Source organism: Opisthocomus hoazin, chromosome 4 (genome assembly GCF_030867145.1).
Source record: "Opisthocomus hoazin isolate bOpiHoa1 chromosome 4, bOpiHoa1.hap1, whole genome shotgun sequence".
Classification (NCBI taxonomy): Eukaryota; Metazoa; Chordata; class Aves; order Opisthocomiformes; family Opisthocomidae; genus Opisthocomus; species Opisthocomus hoazin.
The window spans coordinates 82,905,832-82,932,959 of NC_134417.1; the positions used below are offsets into that span (position 1 = coordinate 82,905,832).

At 43.1% G+C, this 27,128-nt stretch overlaps 1 protein-coding gene across 6 annotated transcripts in view; it reads left to right on the forward strand.

Moving 5' to 3' along the window:
• The window catches only part of DIP2C (disco interacting protein 2 homolog C), a 326,462-nt gene that overhangs the window by 154,946 nt on the left and 144,388 nt on the right, over positions 1 to 27,128 (forward strand). For 4 of the 6 annotated variants that reach the window (XM_075419735.1, XM_075419734.1, XM_075419736.1 and 1 more), the window contains exons 2-3: positions 22,746 to 22,817; positions 25,404 to 25,571. In XM_075419735.1, coding sequence (XP_075275850.1) covers positions 22,746 to 22,817; positions 25,404 to 25,571 — 240 coding nt within the window. The remainder of the gene's footprint in view (positions 1 to 22,745; positions 22,818 to 25,403; positions 25,572 to 27,128) is intronic. The other 2 variants (XM_075419738.1, XM_075419739.1) reach the window with 1 other exon arrangement.

Here is a 27,128-nt window from a genome sequence, read left to right on the forward strand (position 1 = left end):
CTGGCAGCTTGATGTTGGTGTCCACATGGCCACGTGACTCATTTGTTTTCACCATTGACCTCACACACACGGAGAAGGAGAGGTAATGGAGGAGGCCCCAGGTGACAACCTTCTCTTGCGCTCCAAACAGTGCCTGAGATCCACGTAGCAGTGATTCAGCTGGTATCTGCTAGGGGCTGCAGGCTTCTCGACGAGACTCCTTGGTCGATGGCAGTTGATCTTTATCCATTTTGAGAAGATTAGCCAGTACAAACAGCAGCTTCTGCACTGTGCCCGTGCTTGAAAGCAGGTTCGGTAGAAGAGAGGAGCCAGGAGATCTGAGAACTCCACTGCATCGGCTGTACTGCATTGCTGAAGGCGTTCATCTCATCAGTAGCCTGTCTCTGCTCCACCACCCGTATGTTATGGATGATTGTGGGGAGAAATACAACACAAGTCAGGTAAAATGTGACTTGGCCCCTCACAGAGCTTCCTAGTTTCTGAAAGGAAGAGGCATAAGTCATTTTATGTCTGGTCCAACAAATGTCTGGACCTCTGTTTTCTGTAGATCCCTTTTTTTGCAGCTAATCTTACTGTTGTCCTTTACAACATGCTGGAGCAATCAGTTCCATACAGGAGTTTTGTGCTGTGTAGAAAAACACTTCTTTCTTCAATTTCTTTTAAATCTGCTTCTTGATAGTTTCCTTGGGGTACCCATTTCTCCTGCTTCGTTAAATGGGAAACCGTTGTATCACCATGTATCTGCTATTCATGATTATGCGAAACCTTTCTCATCTCAAGAGGGAACTTGTCTTCATAGACTTTTGACGTACAGAAATGTTTCCACAGGTCTGTTCACTCTCACTGTTGTTACCTCCCTGATACATCCTCTCTAAGGTGAGGTGACTGCCACTATGTACACTGCAAGATGAGGCTCACCACGAATTTATATGATGATGTAGGTATGAGCTTCCCTCTTCTTTCATAATGATTCCTACTACCTGAAGCTTTTGGCTTCTGGCTATTTCTGGTATATTTCATAGGCTTAATCCCAATAATTCACACGTTTTTATCTTCTTAAATTGCAGTAGGTACATTATTATATAGAAGAGATGAGTAGAGGTGATTTTTTGTGTTGTTTTAATGTTCTTTTGTGAGACTGTGATGTTTACCACAGCTCAGTATTTAATGTTATTCTCTGTGGAGGAGAAGTTTGGATGTAACCGCTTAGGACAGGTCCTTTCTTCAGAGAAGATGTGAATCTCTATCGTTAATGGATTTGCTCTTCATCCTATAGCTTTTTCCAATAAAACCGCGAGTGAGCTAGTAATAATATGCAACCAACCTTGCCAGGACTACAGAAGAGCATTGTCAGATATTAAACAAAAAGGTTATGTAGGTCAGAAAGAAAATCAGTGGGGCCCAAGCAATCGTCAGCCTCTATTGTTTAAAAAGATGTACGATCTCAGTCCAGCCAAATTCAACATGCGTTTGCTAAGCTGTCTTTTTTGTCCATATGGAACAAGCTGCTTGCATAGCCTGGTGACCTACGAAAGCAAGAAAGAAGAAATGCAGGATCCATTTAATCATCAGAAAGAAAGGCAAACATGTTCTTGGGAATCTTCTACTTTTTTTTTAAGGATATTTTAATAGGATGGGTAGCATGCGAGCTGGAGATCTACATTCAGTTCTCTTCACTGCGATGGACTGCCTGCATGACTTTTGGCAAGTCACACTTATTTTGTTTCCTCATGTACTAAAATAACTATAATGAGGATATGATGCTATGATGTTGATAATCACTCACTACTTTAGATGGTAACATTTAAAGGGGATGTTGCCACTGTGTTATGTAGAAGAACAGTGAAACTGCTCCTGCACTCTGGCCTCAAACTGCAGGAGATGAGGGCTACTGCATATCAAACACCTCGTCCAAATGATAGATGGGTAGATGGATGTGCTGAGCCTATAATTTCCATGGCTTCTGCAGTATGTAGGTGGTATGTGTTTTGAGAAACAATTTCATCAAAACTCCATCCTTGTGCCACTTACCAGGCTCTATGTATGCATGCAAATATAAAAAGGTGAAATACTTTCTGGATTAGTTGCTTTAGGAAGGCAAAACCGCAGATACCATTGCTTCTGTAAAGTCATCCTTCTGTAATCTTGTTCTCTGAAGCGAATATTTATCTATAATTACATGTAATGCAGTTCCCTCCTTTAAAAAATGATTTTTTAAATTTTTTTTTTAAATTCGTATTTCTTCTGAATTGCCCTGCTCTTTCCCTGGAGCAGCTGAAGGGAGATTTATGTAAGACAGCGATTTGCCATCAGTTTGCCTATGGTTGGGTGCCAAAGAGGTAGGAGTTTGGGGATAAATCATCTTCCTTGTTTTTCTTACGAGATAAAATCATGATGAGTAACGTGTCAAAGCCTTCTGCACCTGTGACCAAGAGTTTCTTATGTGGGTTTGTGAAGCGTGCGGAAATGTCTTTTCACTATCTAGTGTTTCATTTAATTTCATCTTTAGTAAGTCTTGTTTTGCATCCATCTTGAGTGCTGAGTGTAACCTGGAGAAAAGACTGCTGATGTTAGTAAAGTTAGGAAGGGAAGTCAGTGCAGTTCCCTTGTGTCCTGCCGTGGTAAAATTTGGAGTGTAAATCTGAAGTGTTTGTTCTGAAACTGGAACTAGCATGCAGTAGTAGTTTCTAGGTTTTGGAAAGAATAACGTATAAATTGTATAGAGATTTACACAGGAAAACTCAGATCACAAAATCAAGTCACATTTTTCAAGCACATTAGCATTTATTTCTGTGAGAGTAAATTACAGATGCAAGTAACTACAGAACAGAAAAGCTGAGCTTTCAGAGGCTTTTTTTTGAGTCAGTAGTGGGATTGCTGCTTGTAGCTGAAAGAAGAGGAAGTGTAATACTAAATTAGGTTTGTATAAATAAGAACACAGCCAGCCTCCGTGTTGTCCGGTGGAACATTGTTATTGAAGCTTTGCAACCTCTTGAATTTTCATGAGCAAAAGAGGAAAAATATTGTTTGCTGAGGTTCACAGATCTGCAGTCCATCTCCATTGCTCTCCTGCACTGTCCACCCATGCAGCTCGTTTCTTCCAGCCAGAACCAAAGACTTCATCCTGTGTCTTGCTTGGAAGTTTAAGAAGGGAGCAGCAGCAGAGTTCTGCTCTTGATGTCTTTCAGATTGACTGGCTCAGGAGTGCCTGGGGTACATGGGAGCAGGCTGGAGGTTGTGTCTGCCGGTAGCTGAAAGAGAATAGTTTGAGGTTAAAAGGAGGAGCTGTAGGTGGTTTAAATGCCATTTGGATCCCAAGGTTACATCTAGGTTCCCCCTGTCCCCCCTTTCCTCACTGTGCTAGAGCATAAGGGAGTTTTGTTTCTATTTTTAAGTTTACTATGGCTCTATGTTTTAGACTTTCTCAATGTCTTGGCAACTGTAACAGGGACTTTCCATTATTATTTTCCTTATTTCTATTTGTTATAAATAATGTATTAATTTATTATTATTTATTCATATATTTACTTTTAATATAAAGTAAGTATGTAATGGAATAAATATATATATTTATATTCCATTATTGTATTGCTTTCCACTAGCATCAAACAGCCAGTGCAGCCCATAGCTTTGCGGGCGGCTGCAGCCCAAGCTTTACCGAATTCCGCCAGCCCGGCGCTGGTGGGGCAGTGGGTACGTGCGCAGCCTGCTTGCCAGAGGAGCTGCCGGAGCTGGCAGATGTGCTGGGAGCTCTGTGCGAACGCACGGCGTGGGAGCCGTACCTGGTGAATCCTCCTCTGAAGACCCGCGGGTGGATCGGCCGTGCCCTGCAGTCGCTGCGTGGGGAGAGGGGGCTGCCGGGGTTCCTGCCCCAGGAGGATGACGGGTGGAGGGGAGAGGGGGTCACAAGCAGAGCCAGGCTGCTGAGATTCAGCTTCGCATGGAGGCCGCGTGGTGGGAAGCGGCGCCTGCCGGCGGGTTTGGATGTGGAAGTCCAGCTGCAGTGTGACCTCCGGTAGCAACATCACTGCAACCCAGGGGAGGTCCAGCACTGCCTTGGCGGATTCTGAGATGGAAGCAAGCAGTGCCATGTTCTGTGGGACAAAGAGAGGAGGGCAAGAAGAGAGGACAGTGTGAAGTTGTGAGTGCAGTCTGGTGTAGTCCTGAAGAAAGTGCATGGCATTGATTCTTACGGGAAAGAGAACTCATCAAATGACTAGGAAAGCACCAAACAACGTTTTGGTAGAGGGAAGGTGGTAGTGGTGCTGGGGACAGATCTATGATGCTCTGTGGCTGACAAAATTACTGAGCTGAATTTCAGGGATGCATGTTTGGGTTTTATATATCCCAACTAAGGCCTATGTCCCACCCTGTAATCTTCCCATGTGGTATTAAATACTTTTGCTGCATTAGGGCAGTGATTTGTTTTGGGAAGTGAGGGATACCTTGCTGTATCTCCTTCTAATCATGCATGGCAAACATCCTTCCTATCTCACCTGTTTCCCTGGCTGGTGTTCTCCCGATCTCCGATGCTTATAGTAGAAAGAAATTAAGGAAGCCTCTTGATATGCTCTGAGAGTAGAAGGAGAGTGAGCACCCCTGCAATACGTCTGGTATTCCTACATATACAAGCAGAAGCGAACCATGGCCTTGGTGTACCTGGAAGAAACGTGGGTTTGTCTTTCATTACATTGAGTCCATGACGAAGGTCATTCATCTGCCAGATGGAAAAAAAAATGGCAGTTGCTCTCCAGTGACTTTGTTGATGTGGTAAAAATGAATCCAGTCACCTTTTTGATTAGGTGACCAAAAAACAAATAAGATGAGCTGGTTTTTTTCTGTAATTTCTTCATACATATGTATGCAGAGTGTAACTTCTGAAACAAGCCATTATGCGGTGCCTGACTTTGCAAAAACTTGTGATTTTTAAAGGGGCTGTTTGACATACAGCTTGTAGAGGTTAAAGAGTAGAAATGTATACACAGCCTGATTTATAAAACTCAGGGCAAGTATTTTTTCATAGTGAAGGTACAAATGTGCTGTTTGTTATTATGCATTATTTATATTACAGTGGTACTGAGAAGCTGGAGAGAAAAGTGCTCTTCCAGGCTCTGGGTGACCTAATATTGCTCTGACGGTGCACGTGAAGCTACAGAATAGGTTGGCACTGAACCATGATGGTTACTTGGGCTGAAGAAGTCAGGGTCTCAGTTTTGTAAATGAATATAACTTAACAGAAAGACATTTCAGTGTCTGTTCCTAGGACCTGTTAGCTTTACAGAAGCTCTTTTGACAAGCGGGAGCTTTACCTAATAAAAATATTGCAGTCAATATTTATTTTTTTTTAAATTTAGACTTGTGTCCTTGTTGTTCATGCTCCTTCCCTTAGTCGACTGTTACCCCAGTGGACCATTGGCAGCTAAAGAAGCCTATAGAGCCACTCCTGAATTCGCCAAATTTTTCAGGGCCTACAGTATACACAGGATCACAACCCTAGTTGCAGCTTTAGTATCCTCTTGTAGTTCAAGCCCTTTTAGTATTTAGGAGTCCAAAGAGTTAGTGATTTTATGATGTAGGATAATTTTGTGCAAAAGGAATCATAGAATGGGTTGGGCTGGAAGGGACCTTAAAGATCATCTGGTTCCAAGCCCCCTGCCATGAGCAGGGACATCTTCCACTAGACCAGGTTGCTCAGAGCTCCATCCAGCCTGGCTTTGAACACTTCCAGGGAGGGGGCAGCCACAGCTTCTCTGGGCAATCTGTGCCAAGGCCTCACCACCCTCAGAGTAAAGAATCTCTTCCTAATATCTAATCTAAATCTGCCCTCTTTTAGTTTACAGCCATTCCCCCTTATCCTATCACTACACACCCTTGTGAAAAGTCCCTCTCCATCCTTCCTGCAGGCCCCTTCAGGTACTGGGAGGCTTCTCTAAGGTCACCCCGGAGCCGTCTCCTCTCCAGGCTGAACAGCCCCAACTCCCTCAGCCTGTCCTCATAGGAGAGGTGCTCCAGCCCTCTGAAAAGGAGTCTCCGAAACCTTTACATAAGACAAATACTTAAATACCAGTGCAAATGCAAGATGAAAAGTGAAGGACTTTAGAGAGTTCAGGAATTTATTCCTCTAGTTTACTGACATGGGTACTAATTTCACAGTGGTGCTCACTGGTACAACATTTGCATTTGAGTTTTTTACGGTAATCCTTGTATTTGTGCCGAGCTCTTGTATAGGAGTAGCCATGTCTAAAGAAAGCAGCAAATATTTTGGGTGTAGAGGCTTGGCTGCATTGCTGTTTAGATTTAAATGGAAACTGTTCTGGGATTGTTTCTTCCAGCTTCTTAAATAAGAAATAATTTGAGAGCCACTGGGGAGAAGACGTGCTGTTGGTCTGGTTTGGACTGCTACATTGCGCTCTCTAGTTTCAGCTCTTGAGTCTCTCTAGTTTCAGTCCCCTGTATTACATACATCTTATATATATGTATTGCATTTCAGAGAAATAAGGAAATGATATGTGCTTATCAGATTTAAAATCACAGAATACTAAGATATTTAGAAATATTTGTACATTAGCCACTACATTAACCACTTTTTGAAGGGAAGTTGTAGGGGAGGGGTTAGTAAGAGTGTGGTGCGTGTGATGTTATTTTTGTTGTTGAAAGATTTGAAACAGAACCCTGACAAGAAACAAAGGGAAAAGTGATTCTTTCTTTTATTAGCTGAAGTCTTCTTTCTAACTTCGAGGAAGCAAAAATATGTCTTTGTCTTTGCAATCTCTTCAACCTTGTTCCTTTGGTTTTAATATTTTAAAACGGGATAGGCTTAGGCTGAAGTGGATGTTCAAACCACTCTGTTTCAGTCCAGAGAGTGTTTTGGGGTAGAATAATGTTTGACTGAAAAGCACCAGAGACATGGTGCCGTCTGAAAGAAAAAATATCTTTTACATCAGAGTCCTTCAAAGTCAGAACTAGGCAGCCAAGGGAAACAGAGAGGGCAGTATAAAGCAGAAAGAAACAACCAACAACAGAAAAACTCAGTCCTAATGACAGCATAGTGATTGATGGTACTAAAATCACAAGCGTCATAAGGAAAGCTTTTATTAATATAGAAGTATATGTAATATGGAATTAAATAATACATATAATCTTATACATTTTAAAGGAGAAGTTTAGTTTTTATTCAGATTATGAAGTACTCCAAATATGTTCTGTGGGGCATCTGTGTGTCAGGATGAAGGATTTTTCTTTTTCTTTTAAATCTCTGGCTGTGGACCACCTGAGTCTTAACCTTACTATAAAATCAGATCTCTATAGTTTTCTCGGTGAAGTGTAGCTACTCTCTGCTTCTGGGAGCTGATAATATGTTGTAAACACTCACTCGGGGATCAAGGCTTGTATTTAGAGTTTTTTAGGTGGAAGCAGTCAGGTCAGAAGAGAGACGTGAATACGGGCATCAGTGGTGGGGTAAGTGGGCAGCACTGCACAGAGCTGGTGGCTGGGAGCCGTGGAATGGGAGCACTGGGGAACTCCGGGCTCAGCATCGTGCCGAGTGCTTCTCGCTGTGGTACCCTCTGCCTCGCCTAACCTGTGGAGGAACCTGCCTGTCGCTGTGGTAGTGGGGTGAGAATGAGGAATGGCACGGGGAAAATCTGTGTCTAAAGCGTGTTGAAAATCAGGAATAAAATACCTGGCAAAGAGCCAAACGAGGATGAAGAGACAGAAGTGTGTCAAATAATGAACGCTGCAGAGAAGGTGTGTCATGAACTTTTCATGGCAGAGGGTAGGGGGATATTTAATTAACGTTGGCAAAATCACACCGAGTGTAATTACATTGTGGAACTACTTCTACATTGAAAGTTACTGAGGCAAAAACTTCAGCAAGATTCAGAATGGAATTCCAGTTTTATTTGGACAGCGAAAGATACTCTGAGCTGTAGCAGTGAATCCCGGAAGGTTTTTGCGATGTTGTGCTCTGAGGTTTAGGTGAGTCTCTAATAACTTGTGATCAAATGGCACTCTGAGGAGAAGGAGGATAAATTATTTACGTTTTTTGTTTCAAACTTTTTACCTTACTCTGTCCTCTAAGTAACTGTAAGTGCTGAAAGACATGGAAGAGCATTGGAAGGGATCCAGTGTAACCATTCCTGTGTTTCTGGCATTGGATGGGATCCAGTGTGGTCATTGCTATGTTTCTTACTGCTTCCAGCCATAAAAATTAATAACTACCTCTTCAGACATCCAAAGCATGATGTTATTAGAGAAGAAGCAAAAGCCATTAGTTGTCTTCTGGAAGACACAAAGATGCTGTATCTCCCTATCTTACATGTACCAGTTTTCAAATGCCTCTCATATTTTATTTATGGAAATAGGATGGGAAGCACCTTTGAGTTAATGAGAGCATCTGATTCTAGTTGTGCTGTCCGTGTTTGAATTATGAAAATGAAGATTGTAGTGAAAGTGGAGACGTTCAGATGGGGAGACAGGCTTTGCAGCGGTTCCGAGGTCAGAAATCCTGCAGCAGCGGTGCCATCAGATGGAGACAGTGAGGCGTTCCAGTGGGGCTGCCCAACCGCGGGTGGGACAGAGCCCTTGCGAGGGCTGACACCGGCCGTGGCCCTGGAGAGCCTCAGCTGGGCAGCAGCTGATCCGTGAGGGTGCTAGGGTGAGCAATAGCTGAGACTGCAGGTGATTAATAAAGGTAAAGAAGAAAATGATGACAAGCCTTGTGAGCGTTAAATGGCAAAGGGGCGATTAAAGACCTTTGCAATGCAGCTCTAGGGCCATCAGTTCTGAGTGCGGCCGGCCGGTGCCCAAGTGGTGCGTGGCCACCCATGGCCTGGAGCAGAGCAGAGCAGCTGATGGTTTGCGAGGCAGATACGAGTGACCGTCACTGACGATGCGGTTCTGACACAGTCTTACGGCATCAGAGTCCTCTGGAAAGAGGAAGGGAGGAATGAGCAAAATATCAAGTCTGGATAGGGAATGAGCAAAAGAAAATGAAAGCATGGCTTGTGCCTAGGATTATGGAGTTATTTCTTAGGCAATGCCTGGGCCACCAGCTGAGCTGAGCGGGTGTATTCCCTTGCGGGTCGGGACTTGCTCTCAGAGGAGGTCGGTCTGGATGTGTGGATCTGCTTGTCTAGGGCAGCAAGCAGAGGCACAACTTCAGCTAATATTTCATCCGTGACTTTGTCAGGGTTGCGTGAACAGTTGTCCCCCGAGTCTGGGTACTTGGATCAGCAGCCTTTGGGGGCCAAACGAATGCTTGAGGACACAGCTGCAGAGCTGAGGACCTTGGATTTCAGAGTGCAAGTCTGAAGGCTGATAGCTGTTGTGTGCAGGTTGGTCACAGGCATTTCAGTCCAAAACGGGCAACGTGTACTTGCTATCTGAGCTGTGCTGAAAAGTCAGAGTTTGGCGTCTACCTCCAAGGGGTGTAAATCCTACCTTAATTCTTGCAGTCTTAGTCTCTGAAAAAATGGCTACCTTCCCAGGCTCCGCTAGTCCTGTTTCCCAGCTAGGACTTAATAACAGAGTATTAAATGAAGTCTCTTACTGCTTTTCTGTGTGTTAAGTAATCTTTATTGGCACTTCTGAAGTATAGCTGTATTGTAACTGTGAAAACTAATGGACTGGTGGCTTTTGTAAGGTATGTTACTGGTGTTCCTTCAGTCCTCAGGCTGGCATGTTTGCTGCTTTGCCTACTGAGGCACAAAATGAAGTTAGCCACAATGGGAATTCCTGCAAACCAGTGAATTAAGAGGCATTTGTGATAATAATTAGCTGCCTGTCAGCTGGTGACAACTGAAGAACAAGAGCAGAACAGTGTCTGTTTTGATGTATTGATGCACACATGCATTCATGGGCTTTCTCAAAAACTTCTGCTTCCAAACCACCGGCTCCTCCTGTGAAAGCCAAACTCAAGTGCTGAACTTCGTCACCTTGGGAAATGGTCTTTGCTAACGCCTGCCTGTTAGAAAGGCATTGCTAGTTATGGCTGCTGGTACAGATGCAAATGAACACTACTCAGTAAGAGTTTGCTTGCTTTTATTGAGTATAGCTATGATTTACTTCCAGCATCTTTTTTAAAAGAACTCTGTGTTGCATGAAAGAGTGTAACAAAGAGGTGAAAGCAGTGGCTTCTTTCGGGTTTGAAATATTCTATCATTTTTGAAATCTGATGGCAAAAGCTACAGAAATCACAGAATAACCTCATTAACATATGAAAAAAATAATGAACTGAGGAAGAAAAGAAAATGTTTGCACATCTGGCTTCTCGCAGCACATTTCTGTGTCTTGATCAAAAGTAGTTGTAAGCTGGAAGTGGAGAAAAATAAGAAAGATGAGAGTGTGGAGATCTGGGTTTCCAACTGTGTAGAAGTGTGTGCCTCAGACCTAGCGGGAACTTGCGGATTTCCAGGAGCCGTATTTCCCAGGCACCGGAGGGTAATGCCTGCCATGAGAACAGCTGCTGGGTGCCAGCATCAGTACGAGCTGTCACATCAGGTCTGTAATAACATCACGCACCTTTAAGAGCCTTTGGAGGTGCTACAGCAGGGAAAAAATGGAATTGTCATATATTGTGAAAGCTGTGGAGAACAGGGACATCGACTGTGTCTTGAGGTAATTGAAGGTATGCAACTATTTTTCCTTTTGAGTTGTTTTGCAGGCTTGAGAGAGAGGTAGGATCTGAGTCAGCCTTTGGGTGATATAAGTCCTTGGATCGAAGGATGCGTGTTTTCAGTGCTTCACAAACACTTTGCCCACATAACAGGAGAACAGGGAGCTGCTTTTGGGCTTTTCTGTTCTTTTAGTAACACTCTTGGAATCGAGTTGAGTAACCAGATGATGTTAATTCATCTTGCTGCTTGAGGTCCTGCTGGAGCAAAGTGGGAAAATGACACGAATACATTTTAGGTTATTTCTTTCACGAGCGAAGTTTCAGTACTTTGCTTCATGCAGAAATTATGCTAGCAACAGTTTTCAAATGCAGTTTTTTGCATAGAAAAGATCAAGTGATCTGGTGCCTTACTAACATGTAGTGCAGTTCGCATGGAGCGGATGCCTTTAAATAGCTGTTCGTTTTGTCATATCTGGCTGTTGGATCGAATAAGCTGTCAATAAAATGTGTTTTAAAACACCAGCCTAAATTGCATTTGCAGGCTGTAAAATAAGGATTAATTTTTCTGATTTCTTGAGACCAGAGACAGATTTCATTTACTCTGCATTTCCAGGACAGGCATATTCTAGCATTTGCAATTGGAGGTAGATCAGTTTGTTTAGCATACATCTTCCTTAGTTCTGAGGTCCGGATTTGATTGGAAATCTGAACTGGGTTTTCTTTGAGTTGCAAATTCATTGCAGTGAATATTTAGTTATCTCGGGCTAGTAGGAAAATAAGTACTTCTAGGAACTATGCAGTTTGAGAAGCCTTTATCTTTTTAGAAACAGTTTGGATAGTGGTTATTATATATTAATAACAGAAGAAAAACTCAGCTTAATTGGCTGAAGTAGGCAACTAGATCATATCAACGCTGGAATACTAAAAGCAAAAATACCGGTGGGGGAAAGTCCAGTGGTAACATTTGTAATTCTCAAATAATAAGTGGCATTATGAGATCTATGAATAATGACTAGTAATGATGTTCAAGAATGGGAAGAAAAGGTGGTCTGAGCCATGTGTCTAATTTTAATGGAATTGGGATACTTCAAGTGCATTTGGAAGGAAATTTAGTGAAAGACAGAGGGGTAAATACAAACCTTGATAAAATACAACCTGAGTTACATTTGAGAAGGTAGGTTGCACAAGACTGGCTTGATCTCTTGCTTTGTTAAGGTAGCTCTCGTTTTTAGACAAATGAAGCTTGTCTACTTGGAGGCCAGAAAAGCCTGTGATACAGGGTTAAATGGAAAAGAATTATTTCAAGTTGAAAAGATGCAGATCAGTGGAAAAATTACAAAAAAGTTAAAGAGGATGCTGTAACAGCTTGGAATAAAGAAAGGAGTCTAGCTGAATTTAGTTCCAGATGGAACTAAAGTATTTTCTGAGAGGGTTTCACGTGCTCTCCTGCGGTACAGGGAACAGGACTCAGTGAGCCAGAAGATGCCATGTTCCTGTCTGACACCCTTGGAGACCTCCTGAAGGATAAGGTTAGTAAAATGGGAGGTCAGTTTCTCCTCAAGTGAAAATGAGCGACGAGGTTTATAAATAAAAATATAATCCTTCCCCCTGCAATGCTTCTTCAGCAAAGGCATCACACCCAGGTTGCTCTGCATGTTCCAATGCAGTCTCCGTGTTCTGTCTCACTGGTCAACAGTTTGCCACCGACCTGCACTGGGGCAGAAGTAGTCCTTCAGGTGATCGGCTTCGGAGCTGGTGCCAAACGTTGTGCTAAAATGAAGTTCTGAGGCCCAAAATTGTGAACGAATTTCCTTGAAAAAACAGCAACAGTATGTATGTGCTGTGGTATTGCAGTTCAACAGTTTCTGAGTGTGGTGTTTTCTGTGTCTAGCAGTTAACATCAGAATTGCTTTTTGGCTGCGTGAGAAAAAGTAACACATTTCTGTACCTGTTTTGGATTATTTGGACTGTTGGATATGGGTCAGAGCATGTTGGTTAGATCCACAAAATGCAGCTGAATGCTAACTGTTGCTGTATCAAAGTTGTAAGTGCTCTTCTGCTTAGTGAAACCTGTGTTCCCAGGTAGAATAACATTAGGGTCCATCACAGCCATTTAGCAAGAATGGAGAAACACTTTGGGAGGAGGTGCGATTTTTTGAAATTCAGGCGACTTATTCTATGCTTTGGACCATCTCCAGCCTGTCTCAAAAAATACAAGTGGAGAAGAATCATTTATTTAATGCATGTGTTAGAGCACAGAAAACTAAACTCCCTTTCTCCTCCAGAGGAGGTTTGAAGCAACATCTCGCCTCTTAAGGACATCCATAGCTAACCATCTTTCAGAGGGCATTCTAAGAATAGAACTCTAAATCGAGTGGTTTTACTTTGTACAGAATAGTTAAAAATCTGCTGAGACACAGAGGTAAGCAACAGTTCAGTGTTGTTACTAGAGCACTCCTCACTCAGAGGAAGGGTGTTCGCTATGATCGGCTGCTCTTGCATAGCAGGACGTTGGACTGAATGTCTGAGGAGGTCATTCCCTATTGTATGCTTTTGAAATGAATATGTTTGTATAGTTCTGATTTTTTTTTTAAAGAAACTAAAGTTATTTGACAATATTTGGAAGCTTGAACAAAGAAGCTGAGTTACTGGTGACTGGCAAAGCACCGTAACTTGTGACTGGAATGGAGGCAACAGGAGTGTGAGTTAGATTGTTGGAAGAGTTGCTCGTTAGAACTCATAGATATATGGAGGCTTTCTTGAGCATCACATAGCATGGTTCACATTATTGCACTTGGGCACACCGAGTTTACGACAGGGCCGCGTCTCACCTGTTGGAAATACGAAAGCAGCTGCTGGGTATATCAGTAAGCAGCTGGCGTTTATGATTCTTGAACATTGGCGATGGACTTTGTGATAGAGGGGGTTGAATAGAAAGAAGTGGTAGGAAGTAACTTGCTAACCGGACTCCATAAAAGTAAACACTATGATTTCAACAGAATAATATGAATATTGTCATGGAAGACACTTGTGTTCCCTTCATAAATGATGACGTTTTAATTCTTCACAATCATATGTGTCTTGTGAGAAAACATGGTGTACTAAAATGGTAGACCAGATTGTTGAGTTCCATCACCTCCCAAGTGATGCATTTTTAAAGACATTATGGTCACTCAGCACAGTCATTGTGGTAATTCAAGTCCCTGTTCACAACTGCTTACAACTCCTCAATATTCTTCCACAACCATTAGTGGTCTTCTAATTGTTTGGAAAGGAGTATTCCTGCTTCAGTTTCCCCATGGTAGTTAAGAAATCTGGGCTTTTCTGCGTTTGCATCCAGCTGTCAAAGTATGTGGAAATTTGTATTTGCATGAAGGGTTATTTTTGCCCAGAGAGGTTCTATTTTTACAAAACCTGTGGGAAGAGATTTGGACATTTTGGCAGTGTAAAACTATAGTACAACTGCTCTAAATACCTATTTTTTAAATCACATAATGTCTTTAACCCACATTAGGGTAAAATAAAATGATTTAGTTAGTACTGAAATACTTCCATTATTGACTAGCATAGCTAATCTCAAACACAAAAGCTTTGTGGTGAACCCAAGTAAAAAAGGAGAAAGTTGCATTATATCAGGTAAAAGCCGTTCTTTTATTTTTTTTCCAGCGTATGAAAATAGGAGTTCTAGATTTCTGTTCTGAACTGAGTTTTGTCAAGAGCTCTGCAGTTCTACTGTGGTGCACGGATTTAGAAATCTGGTGCTTTTAAGAAGGTTTGCATTCTCTTCCAAGAAGATTAACCCACTTGGACTTTTTTGGTTAAACTTAGTAAGGGCCGAAGTAATGAAAGTAGAAATAGTTACAAATACAAGGTCATAAGCAGGGGAATTGTTTTTATAGACTGCTTCCTAGAGAAGTGGCAAAATAAGAAATTTCTCTATTAATCAGTTTTATAGTTTTACTTAGATATTGGAGGTTTTTCCTTTTGGAAAGCCTGGGTATATTTCTCTGCCCAGAAGAGCAAATATGCTTACAGTCTGGTTCGGGTAACATATTCTGGATTTTATTTCATACAACTATTATATGTTCCTCCTTTAGGATTCCTCCTCCTTCTCTTGTTTTTTTTTTATTTTTTTTTTGTTTTTGTGTTTTTTTTCCCAAGACATTTTCAGGGCTGGGAAAAAATCGGGACACAAATTGCAGTACCCAGCGCAGCGTTTATGGAAATATCTGGTTTGCTCTAAACTATAAATTCTAAATAATGATAAGTGGAATTACTGCTGTAATTATCTTTCTTCAGGGAACATTTCTAACTTTCTAACATATAAAACCTGTCTATTAAATAACATTTATCAGGAGTGTTTCCTTAGGCACGCTTTTCAGAATTGTATTTTATTTTTATCTTGAGCAAGATCTGACTCTGCACGGTTTGTGTTTGAGACGGGGAGAATAACTCGAACAGGCAAATGCCTCACAGGCAACAGGAAAGCGACTGGAGAGATGAAAGATGAGCTTCCAGCAGCTGCAAAAAGGATACACACTTCAAGGGTGCCCTATAAGCCTTATAAAGCAATAAAGGAAGGAAATCAACATTATGAAGGATCCTAACGGCCATAAAATTCCAAAAATGGCAAGGATTGCTTTCATTATATGAAGTGTTCGTTAAAGCTTTAAATAATGAAATAAACGCTTGACACTGAGAATGGAAACCTTCACTGTTGAACCAGCCGCTGTTTACTTTACGATAATCCAGGCCATAAATGCCGTGCCACCCAGATGCTCCGTGCCGGGCGAGCGCGGGGATGCCCGAGGCCCGCGCAGTGCTCCGGCTTCGGACGAGAGGGGTCTCCGGCAGCGCGCCCAGCCCCTGGCCCGCCGCCGGGCAGCCCGGCGGGAGGAAGTCGGGAGTCGGCAAATCCCCGGCGTTGTTTTCATTGGCTTCAATTAGCAGCTTTGGGGTTCCTTCTTTGAGAGGTTTTTTTGCTTTCTTCTTGCTGTTGAAGCCCAGGAGTGTTTTGGGTGTTGGAAAAATGTGCTGAAGGCTTTGGGACCAGAAAGTAAGTGGGGAGACTCATTAAGGGGTCTTCTGGGGTTCAAGGGGGAGACACTCGTGTCTTCTATGTAAAATGATTTAGTACTCACTTTTTTAAAAATGTAAAATTTGAATTAAAGCTAAGAACTTAGCAGATATACAACAAATATTTGATCTGTCTATCAAAAGAATGGCAAGATAGTATTTATTTTAAACAGGAATACTTTTAAAATTCAAAAGACCTTGCATCAGTTACTTTAGCAGTGCTAATGTGGTTTATCTTATCTGTTAATAGCCTAATCTGTTTAAATATTTTTTCCTGAATTAGAAGCCACTTTAGAGAACATTATAAGCTGCAAAGTACGCATGGAGCACTCTTCCTTATCTGTCATTGAAATTCAGCCATTTTCTGCTTTGCTTGCAACACACAGGAACAAAATGTATCCTTGGGGAAAAAAGAGAATTCAGTTATATGTGGGTAAAATTATCAGTGAAACCCTTAGCTACAGTGTGCTCCCCTTAAAGGCACTTGAGCAGTACTGTAATTTATGATACTGTTTGCAGTGAGTGTGGGATCCCATTAATTTTTCCGCCCAGTGCCACAGTTTACCATTTGTTTCTTTGTCGTAGTTCTGAGTAGTTTTCTAAGCTGCTGATGAGGTTAAACATCTCTTTTAAAAGACATTGGAAAAGAAAACGGCTCCTGATACATATTTTTGTGTTCACGTATGTGTTACGTGAGATATATTTGTGCAGTTTTGCTATCTCTGTACTTGCACCATCCAAAATGAAATCTTTTGTCTCTTGGCATATTTTTGGGAGACCAGACAGGGAGACTGTCTGCATCATGAGTGGGAGAAGTAAATGAGTCACAGTTCGCTTTATGAGGAGCTTTGTTTCATTCAAATCCCTCTTGCCAAGATGCTGACACTGAATTTGAGTCATCAGCAATAAACAAGTCGTACAGAAAATTGAATCTTTAGAGGGCAGAAAATCATGGGCAAAGGAAAGGCACTCACCGGCAAGCCCTCAGTCTGTCTTTGAGAGGAGTTATTGATTGCATTATTTCCCGTGGCGGACTTTTCCATAAGTGCCTTAAACTAATTCAAAGCCCCAGTCTGAAATTTCGTTTCAAAACATGCGCGTGTAGTGAGAACCAGCAGCATCAGTCAGGCTTCAAGGTCACTGAACAGGAAAATCAGTGTTCGCCACACTAAACAAGGTGACTGTAGTCCCTAGTTTGATCGTTAGCTTTTCCCCTGTCCTAAAAGACCGGGATCATAAGAAGTACTGGCAGAAAAAAAGAAGGATTTGGTGAGATTTATCTTGGATTGGGTTTGGGTTGGGTTTTTTTCCTTGTATAATGCAGTTATCTTTTGCTTGAATCAATTTGCTTCATATATCATGGTAGCAGTTCATCAGGACTGGACATGTTTGTGTTCTGGAAGTGATAATAGATCAGCTAATATATGTTTCAAATGAAAGGGAATCTTTTATAATATGTTTTACTTTCATGAAAGCAGCACAGCACCTTATTTGTCCAAGGTACCAGGGTTTCTAACCACTGTCCTGGGTTTGGCCAGGACAGGGTTAATTTTCACCGGACTCCAGGAAGGGGCACAGCCGGGGGGTGGGGGCTGACCCCACCTGGCCAAACAGAGCCGGGTATTCCACACCATGTGCCGTCACGCTGGGTTCCGGTGGGGGGGGCGGCGCGGTGGGAACTCACTCGCGGCTTGGGAGCGTGCGGCGCCGGTGCGGTCCAAGAGCGCGGGTCTGTTTTTGTCGTGTTTTCTCCTTATTTGTATCGTTGTTGTTCCTGTTTCCCTCTGTTTGCTGTTCTGTTAAACTGCCCTTATCCCGACCCACCAGTTTCTGCCTGTTTCTTTTCATTCTCCTCCGCACGCCGGCGGGGGGAGGGGCGGCCGCGTGGCGCTTTTGTTGCCGGCGGCAGCCGAAACCAAAACACCACTCTCAGCTTGTAAAGTTCAAGTGCTTTAAAGAAGGATGGTAATGTACAGATATTTTTCATGTGCAGTTATTTTCACGTTTAATAACCTTCCCCTCCACAAACCACTTAAAAGTCAATATTTTGCTGGTTACCTAAAATGTATCTTTTTATTATTTCCATTTTAAGGCGTAATTCCATGATTAGTCTAGGACATGGCATATAAATGGGTGGAGCTGCCTCGTGGAGGGGCTGGGAAAGGCGATAGGATAATGGGAACGACTTCAGCATTTAACGGCATTTTCTGCTCCTCGAAATGCCTTGTACAACGCGGAGCATCCCGAGAGGCTCTCTGCCACCTGGAGTTCCCTCCTGCCTCGTGGCGAGCGTGTGTGCTACCACCGCGCTGCTCTGACCCACCTCCCCCGGCTCGGCCCCGTCGTCTTCGCAAGAGGCAGGAATCGAACGCCGTGGAAGGAAAGAGCGAAAACACAGCAAATTTTCAAAGAAAATGGAGGGTGTAATGCAAACAGTAGCAGTTGTGGTGAGCAGAGTCGAATGAACTTACAGTACAGCGCGGCTTTGCTAAATACAGCCACAGAATACTTGTCTGTGAGCGCCGGCGTAGGAGAGCGTTGCCATCTGCGGCGCTGGAGGCTGCAGGAGCAGGGGCACAAAGCGCAAAGAGACGGGAGCAGGCTCGCGGAGTGCCAGAGCCCTGCTCCGGGCCTCACTCAGCTGGGCAGCCTTCTTCCTCGGAGGGCTGGACGGGCTGGCATTTGTGCTGTCCCTTTCGTTGCAGAAGTGACATTTTCCTTTTTGTGCCCAAAAACACCCTGAAAGATGAGAAAGAAGTGCACTTGTTTTGTGGGAAGAGGATCAGTGTACTGCGTGCCTGCTGTTCAGCAGTCCTCGGCAGTCGATTTTAAATATGGATGGGGAGAAAATCAGGGTAAAATGTGCTGCCTTTTCACTGTGGTTACTGTTGGTGAGTCCGGCTCTGTCAGGCTGGTGCTCTGCTCTCCCCCCTGACCCTCGGCTACGATGCCCTCCAGGACACGTGTCTGCGGCCATCGCACGGTGGAAGCCTGCCGGATCACCGGTGGGGGGGAGGAGGAAAAGAGCACCACATCCCGAGGAGAAAAACCTGGAGAAGGCAGATGCAACTAGGAGGCTGGAAACTGAGTGAATGCAGGCTGGGAGGAAGGGACTGAGGAGGAGGAGGAGGAGGGCCTGGGGACCAGCTGCGGGGTGAAGCTGAGGAGCAGGGCAGAGTGCTCAGGAGCAGAGCCAGGGCCAGGGGTTGGGACGAGAGCCAGGGAAGGAGACGGGCAGGCAGAGCGGAGGGCTGCAGGGAGCCGCTGAGCGGAGATGCCACCTTGCAGCTGCCTGGCATGGTGTGATGGTATCTTGTCCCAGGGAGACCGAACCCCAGAGCTCCCTGCAGCCACATGCTCTTGCTGCTCCTGCATGCCCTTAGTGTGGAGTCTTTCCATTGTCCCTTCATCCATGGTCTGGCCATTTTCCTGTATGCCACTGCTGGTCATGTCCCCTGCTCATGCCAGCTTGCCTCCCGGAGCTGCTCTCTGCTGCATTGCTCGGAAAGGCCACACCAAGGTAGGGAAAGGTGTGTGAGAAGAAAGCTAGGGATTAATGCATTGCGGAGTTCTACGTTTGCAGGGGCTTTGAAGAGTTTGTTCATGTAGTAAGTAGAAAACCCAGCACGTACTGTAGGCTCAACAGACATTGTGATTTGAGACACTTTTCCCTTCTGTCTTTGGAGGCGGGCTTTGAACGCGTGCAGCAAAGTTCTGAGAGTCTGCTGGCTTCTCAGGAGAAGAACGGTTAATTAAAAATGAAAGGGAGGCATAAATCCTGGATTCTCATGGCAAGGCAGTATAGAATCATAGAATGGTTTGGGTTGGAAGGGACCTTGAAGATCGTCTAATTCCAACCCCCCTGCCATGGGCAGGGACACCTTCCACTAGACCAGGTTGCTCAGAGCTCCATCCAGCCTGGCCTTGAACACTTCCAGGGAGGGGGAAGTTCATGTAATCCTGTTGATATTCTCCAAAAGCTGAGCCTAAATTCAATGTTGTACTGTGGAAGAGCATGACTTAGGTGTACCTAGCTGAAAAGGGGTTTGTTCCTCATATGATACTCACAAAATTTTTGCATTGATTTGCAAAGGAGTAAAGGACATAGACCAAAGGTCTGAATATCGTGTTTAAAAAATTGAATTACTGGTAATTTAGGATAAGAACAGAGTTTAAGCTCACCTAACTTCTGGTGAGCTGTGTTTAGTATATATTAGGAGCTTACATAAGGAGTTCAACATATTTTTGAAATGCAGTAGTTTTGCATATATTGTAATAATATTTTAATCGTTAATCAGTTATTGTTCATATTCTGAAGTCAGTCTACCTGAAAAAATACAAATTAATACAAATACCATTAATCCTGAGAAGTAAAGCATAGTATTCCCCCAGACTACGTGATGCAGTTGACTTCCTTCCACCTCAGAATTGTAATAGTGATACTAAATGAAAATTTTGGTGATTTTATATTTTGATTTTAGATGCTTTTTAGATTTGGTTACCAGGGCAGTGATGAACATGGTTATGGAAAAGATTGGTGATACTTCTAAATTAATTTGCTGTTTGCTCCTGGAAGTTGAAATATTTTCGTATTAAATTGTCTCAAAGAAATATTGGTGATTTTTTGATGGAGACAGTGGTCTGGGGAAGGAGTCACCATTGTTTCTTCTCAGAATAATTCTTTTATGTGAACTTCAAAAGAGTGAGTCTGGATGCCGATTTGAATGAAAGAGATAACATTTGATATTTATCTTTCCCACTTTGGTGTCAAAGAAATTGCATGTTCTCTGCATTTCTTTTGTTAAGGACAGACAATATAGATTTAGAAACTAGTGGAAGAAACTTATATTGCAGGAACGGGTGCAGGTTGGATGAGCAATGTCTAGAATGTATAGCTTGAGATATCAGTTTGCATGTGTATATACTACCGTCTGTGGAAGAGCAACCAATAGTTAAGCACCTGTTGTTAATAGTTTCATATTTAAAATGGCATTGCCAACTTGCACATACCACAGTGGAGCTGTGATTCTCCGTAGGATATCTCTGTTCTCCTTGAAGACCAATAATACCATAAGAAAACCAAATTTTTACTCAAATTAAGAAGTGTCTGGAATGCATAAGAATTTGGTGTTGATGAGCACAGGAAATGAATGGTAATTTGTTTAGCAAAACTTTAAGAGAAAAGTTTGTTCGTATTTTATAGTTTTCAAATAGAAATAAACATATTTTTTCATTAAAACATTTTAGTGAAGTGGTATCTACAGTTACTGTCTGGTTTGTGAGAGGCTGGCGATTACAGTGGAGAGGGAGCTGGCTTCACTGGTTTGAACACATGTCAGAAGTGTTCAAAAGGGGAAGAAATGTGCTGGGAGAGTCAGTGTGTTTGAACTTTAAAAGCTTGGGTTCTCTTGCCAAGTCTGCCAGTTCTTCCCTGGGTAAATAAGGGACGGTTATCATTTGAAGTGCTTCGCTCTCACTTTCCTCATTTGAAAACACAGATATTTTAGCTGACGTGTTTTGTCGAGCAGTTTGAGGTGCAGTAGTGAAGAGGATAGGTGCTACTTTAAGCACTGGATTTAACCAGGGACGGGAGGTTGGCTCAGGACACTGCCAGAGAAGCTTGGTGAGTTTTGCCTCCTTATTGCTTGTTGGAACCATCCCCGAGAAAAGGTCTTTTATCGAGAAACAACATTTGAAGGTGTTTTCCCGTCGTTATTGATTTCAGACCAACCCATGGGAAGCTCTCTTGGTACATTGGTGCTAATTTAGCATCCATTTATCAGAGTGGCTGGGATTGGAGTAAACGTGCCGTTCTCTTGGCAAATGGTCTCCTTAGGTGAAGGCTGAACATCAGGATGGAGGAACGTGAACAGACAGGCGTTGCTGTATCTCGCTGAACATTCCTTCCAAAGCTCCGCTGCTTTTTGTGGTTTCTGCCCTCCTAAGGCCTCGGCCTTTTACAGACATAGAAGTCCAGTGTTGCAACTGAACTTTTAACTGCATGATGAGTCTCATGATAGCAGATACGCTTGTTGAAAGGGCAGGGAATATGGTCTTACTTCAAAAATCTTCTAACTGTGAAACCTAGCCCTCTTTTTAGCATCCAAAGTAGCTTGTATTGAATTTAGTACATATGTATGTGTGTCTGCATCTGTGCTCACACAGCTGGAAAGAAGAATCTGGATATTTGAATTCTATTTGAACAAGTATTTTAACAATTAAAGCTAGATCTAGGGCTCCAGAGCCAGGATTGTGTCACAACTTCAGTGCCAAACCTCTCCTGAACTCTAATAAGTATATGTTTTGTTCTGCATATCTAATTATCCATCACTTACTTTTAGGAGACTTTTACAGAAAAATATTATTTTATCCATACATTAAAAAAATTACCTGAGGAAACTGCAGACACAGTGAAGGGTCATATTAATTGAATTTAAGAAATTCAAACATTTGTCTCCGCATTTTTTGGGGGGAGATTGAATTGGAGAGTTAGACAAAGAGGCTTTATGCTGCTGTTCCTAGTGGGTCTGTGGTAGATTTGTTTTGGTTTGGTTTTGTTTCTCTCAGTACTGCTTAGAAATCAGCTAAAGCATTTATATCGCAGAAATGATATAGCAGCAGTTTCAAGTCTTTTGTGCCTTACATGCTTGATTAGAAAAATCCCATTAATGATAGAAAATGCTAATCAGCCATGTGTTTTGCCAGCCACCACAGGCCCACGCGCTCTATGTAATCCATTGCTTATTAACCTAATGAAGGTCATTGTAGCTTTTCAAAGCTTGTGTGACAGCATCTCAAAATGGTTTTAAAACTCTGTGCCACTGGACTCCGGTGCTGGAACAAATCAAGGCTGGGTATTTACTTGTCAGAATGGCTCTGGCGTAAATGAGTTTTTTCTGAGTTGGAGTGATCATACTGTGCTTTTCATTTCTTCGTTATAATTGTCAAGACAGACAAACAGAGCAGTGGTGGCTAAGCTGATGGGGCTGCCATTAAGCAGCTAGACACTGTCTGTATCCACATCTTATTGATTTTCCTTTTCTTTTCTTGGCAGGTGACATCACACAGAAGGGATATGAAAAGAAGAGATCAAAATTAATTGGGGCCTACCTGCCACAGCCTCCCGGTACGTGTATCTGTGCTTGCGATGTATGAAGATGTCAAGTGTACTGATAGTTGCCACAGAAAAAATCCGCATCTGTGAAGAAACATATGTGGCAGAAACAAAGCTGTTGTTATGCAGAAAAAGCTTATTCCATCCATTTTATGTATACTTTTATATATATGTCCGCTTTGATGTGTGTGTACATTTTTTACATATGTTGCTGTGGGTTTGACAGTCATGTCTGGAAAAGAAAATCAGCTTAGGTTCATTAGAGAGGCATTGATTGTTACAAGTAATGCAAAAATACAGAGGAAAACGTGATGTCCTAACTCATTAAGATCTCAGCCAAGTAAAGCTTTCTGAACAGAGGTGTACACAAGAGTGGAAGAGAACCTTGGAGCTTTGTACCTTCCTCCATTTCTGGGTTTCCTGCCCAAATCTCCCTGTTGAAGACACTGGAGAGACTGGCAACATCCCTAGATATCAGCTTGTCGTATAACACGTGGGCAACCAATCCTTTATAGACACCTGGTCTCAGCATTGAGGGATAGGTTGCTTGTACTTGCCCAAAAGGTGTCAAGAGATCTTCAAATTAAATTTAAGAATGTATTGCTTCATTGAAATACTTTCATATATATATATATGTATATATATATGTAAACTCTTCAGAGTTCTTTCACTCTTCTGAGGCATTGGTTCATGAAGTTGAATATGTAGTTGTAAGTGTTGATGTAGGCCTCCGTTTTGTGATGGCCTCAGAGGAGCATGCCCCATGGTTTCATGGCATCTCACTCACCTTGCCAAACCTCCATTTGGGTTTGGCTGTCCTCTGAGCCCTGCTTTTGTAGCAGACCTTGGAACTACTTTCCTCCTCCTTTTACAAAACCCTGTCTTTATGGTGGAGTTGATGGTTTTCTAACTGCTCAAGTGTGGAGGCATTGCCTTGTTCTCTCTTCTTCAGGTGTATATATATATATTAGCTAGCTCCATAGCAGAGTGGTATTTTTGTGCCTTTGGATTTCACTTGGTCTGCTCCACTGGTGGGAACTCCACTAAACATAACAGTGTTACAGACACCTCCATTTTCTGAAATGATACAGCCCAATTTGAGGGTGTCTCTGACATTTCCTAACCATTGGGAGCCATTAGAGAATGAAACAAATAAAATCAACAGAATTACAATACCAGAGGTGCAGTTATTAAATTTCTGGGTATTTATTGGTCTGACCAGACTGTCAGACGTACCATAGTCTTCTCAGTATGTTCTTATGAGACCTACTTAGGTTTACTGAGCTATAGGGAGACTGTTGCCGCAGTAATCCTCAACACAGCGGTGCAGTTGGTACCAGTATTTGTTTATACACTTAGTTGTCCCTTTTTTTTCTTCACACAAGAAAATACAGCTCTTTTTCCAGAAAGCTCATAGTCTTCTGGTCAAACTGTATTCATGGCTGAAACTGCTGGGGATTCATCAGGCATGTAATGATGAAAGAGAGAAGGTGGAGAACCCTCCGAGGTTTGTCTTTCAAGGTCTCTGTTGTGAGACTGAAGTTTTCCAGTGTCAGCCAGTCCTATAGTGGAGTCCGTTCCATAATTATAAGAGGTCAGGATTGAGGATGTAGCTGATTTAGGGCTGTTTTAAAGATGGGATGAAACAGAGTGAACATTTTCTGCTCTACCACTTCCCATTAAATCCTACACTGGGATGTGGGGTATGGATGAGTCAAGGAAGATTATAATAGGATGAAGAGAAAAAGTATTGAAATATTGTCCACTGTTTTCTTGCACACACATCAAGCTCAGTCATTTAGCTGATGGCTAAATGAGTTGTTTTGTTATAGTGGAAGATACTGCTTCCACTGTATTGAAGTATTTTCCTCCAGCAGCTGATAATTATTTGTGTTTGGGTCTTTGCTGTCTCTGTACTTTTTGTTTGTTTTGTTGTGTTACCTTTTGGACAAAACTTGGAACAATTCAGTTTGATAGTCTTCTTCTAAGACTTTGCTCATCTGAGTGTCTTGAGGTCCCTGCTCACTAGGAGGGGGGAGATGAATCCTTTCCAAGAAGAAATAGGGCAACAAAACAGATGCTGCCTTTTGTAAGCCTCTCTTAATATCTGAACAATCAATCACGTACATGACCAATTCGTTATTTGTTTTTTTGTTGCAATCTGTTTTGATGGGGAACTGCATGAATTTGTAAGCTTTGGTGGTCTTGGATCTTGCTATTGAAAGGGGATAGGTGCTTTAGAGATACTTGAAAACTGTGTGGAAATGGACATGGCTCTTTTGCTGGGACTGGAGGCATTGGGGAAGGGCAGGGATTTGCGTTGTGTGACAGCATTCAACAGACTGAAGGAAATCCAAAGGCAGTTCCCCTGTGTCGGGATGTCCAGTCCTCTCACTGCACCTTTGCTGACATTCCTAACGCCCATGTTGGCAGAGTGGAACACTGACCCGCGTGGGCTCCGTGAGTGTCCTGTGGTGTCTGTGCGTGCGTGCGTGTGCGTGTGTGCTCTACTGCATGGGGGCAGCAGCTCCACTCGTCGCTGTAACAAATGTAAAAAAACTAAACGTGAATTAATTAGTTTTTTTCAACTTGTTACAGCAGCGAATGGAGCTGCCGCGGTACGGTGTAGACTGCAACACAGTGAAGGAGCTGCCAGAAGAATGCTCCGCACTGCCAACATTGGTGTCTGTGACATCCGGGAAGCGGCCGCTAGAGAGAGAGCAGCCAGCACGGCAGGAAACCGGCCTCTCTTTTATTTTCGTTTTGGTGAGCACAATGAATGTATCTTTTCCAGTCCGTATCTGTCTGTAACCGTGCCTCATCTGGAAGCCTCTGGTAGACACCTACATCAGTATGGTAGACCAGGAACTGCCAGTGACAAGGCAGGACAACCACAGGACAACATCTGGAAGGCCATGGCCAACTTTTGTCTGCCTAAGACTGGAGTGGTGGGAAGGGAGAAGGAATAGTCCTCAGTAACATTTGAACATGCTAATGTCTCTCTAGCTTCCATACCGTGGATACTTCAGAGGAGGTTTCATACAATAAACTGGAGAAAAACAGGAAAGCATGTGTTTCTAATTCCCTTTTTGGCACTGCCTGTTTACAGAGCTCTGGAGAGGTCCAAGCCCACCAGAATCCGGAGGAAGCTGTAAAACTCTAGGCACCCCTAATTCTGTGCTATTTTCAAGTAGAGATCTCCGCCTCAGCTCCACTCACGTCCAAACCATTCAGAAGCAGGCTGACTTTTAGGAAGAGGCACCAGGCTGGTAGAGCAGGCTGGAGGAAGAACATTCTGCAGGGCGGCACGTCTGCGGTGTGGGCAGGCCAGGTGTGACCCCAGCCGTGCCTGCCTAGCCGTGCCCTTCAGCAGACACCCATCCTGCCTTCTGGGGGTGACCCGCGGCTGGTGGCAGCAGTCTGCTCCGGCTCCTGGGTTTGTAGCAAGGCTGCAGAGGGTTCATAGCCCCTCAAGACACCAGATTTTCTCTTGCCAACCATGTGGGCACATAGAAGACATCACGCTCTTGCCTGTGTGCTTGTCCAAGCTCCCACGAGGCACTCCGGACATAGTGTAAGAGATGGCAAGAGGGAAGATAGGATTTGCAGTTCTGTTGGGACAAGACATGCCTGTAAAAAAGTGATCCCTTTGAGACACCCTTCCACACTCATTTTTGACCCAATTTGATGTAACGCTATAGAGGAGATCTGTATTGGATTCTGCCTGTGTTATTTGTATTTCTTCTCTTATGTGGGGCTGCTCTGAGTCAGGTTCTCTCAGTCTGACATGATTAACTTCCTCTGCCCAAGATTTTTGCAAAATGTGAATGGTTAAATTTAAATTGCAATTTCAGGTTTAACAGAATTAATGGTATAAAGTCACGTAATTGCTAAAGGTAGGCAGTAGCAGGATTGCCTATATGCATATATAAACATGCATGCATGTATGGTCTTTTTGTTGTACTCATTGGGATGCTGTCATTTTAGAAAGGGAGAGTTGTTACTTTTCACGAATGGGATTAATGAGAGATGAAGCTGGGCAGCCATGTGGTTGGTAGTCCACCAGGTGAGGCGGGAGTTCACTCTTAGGCTCCCTGTTCTTGACAGGACAGTCCCAGAGAGTATATTGTCACATATGCTGTACAGCAAACGTGCAGTGAGTCTGACACGTGGGGGACGTGCTGGGTCCGCTGCACATCCGCAGGTTGGCTCCGCAGTGCATGCACAGTAGGTCTGACACATCCAGATGCTGCACAGACTGCACATACGCAAAGGACATTTGTACTGTTCCAGCTGGGCTGTCGAACATCCAGAAATCCGGAA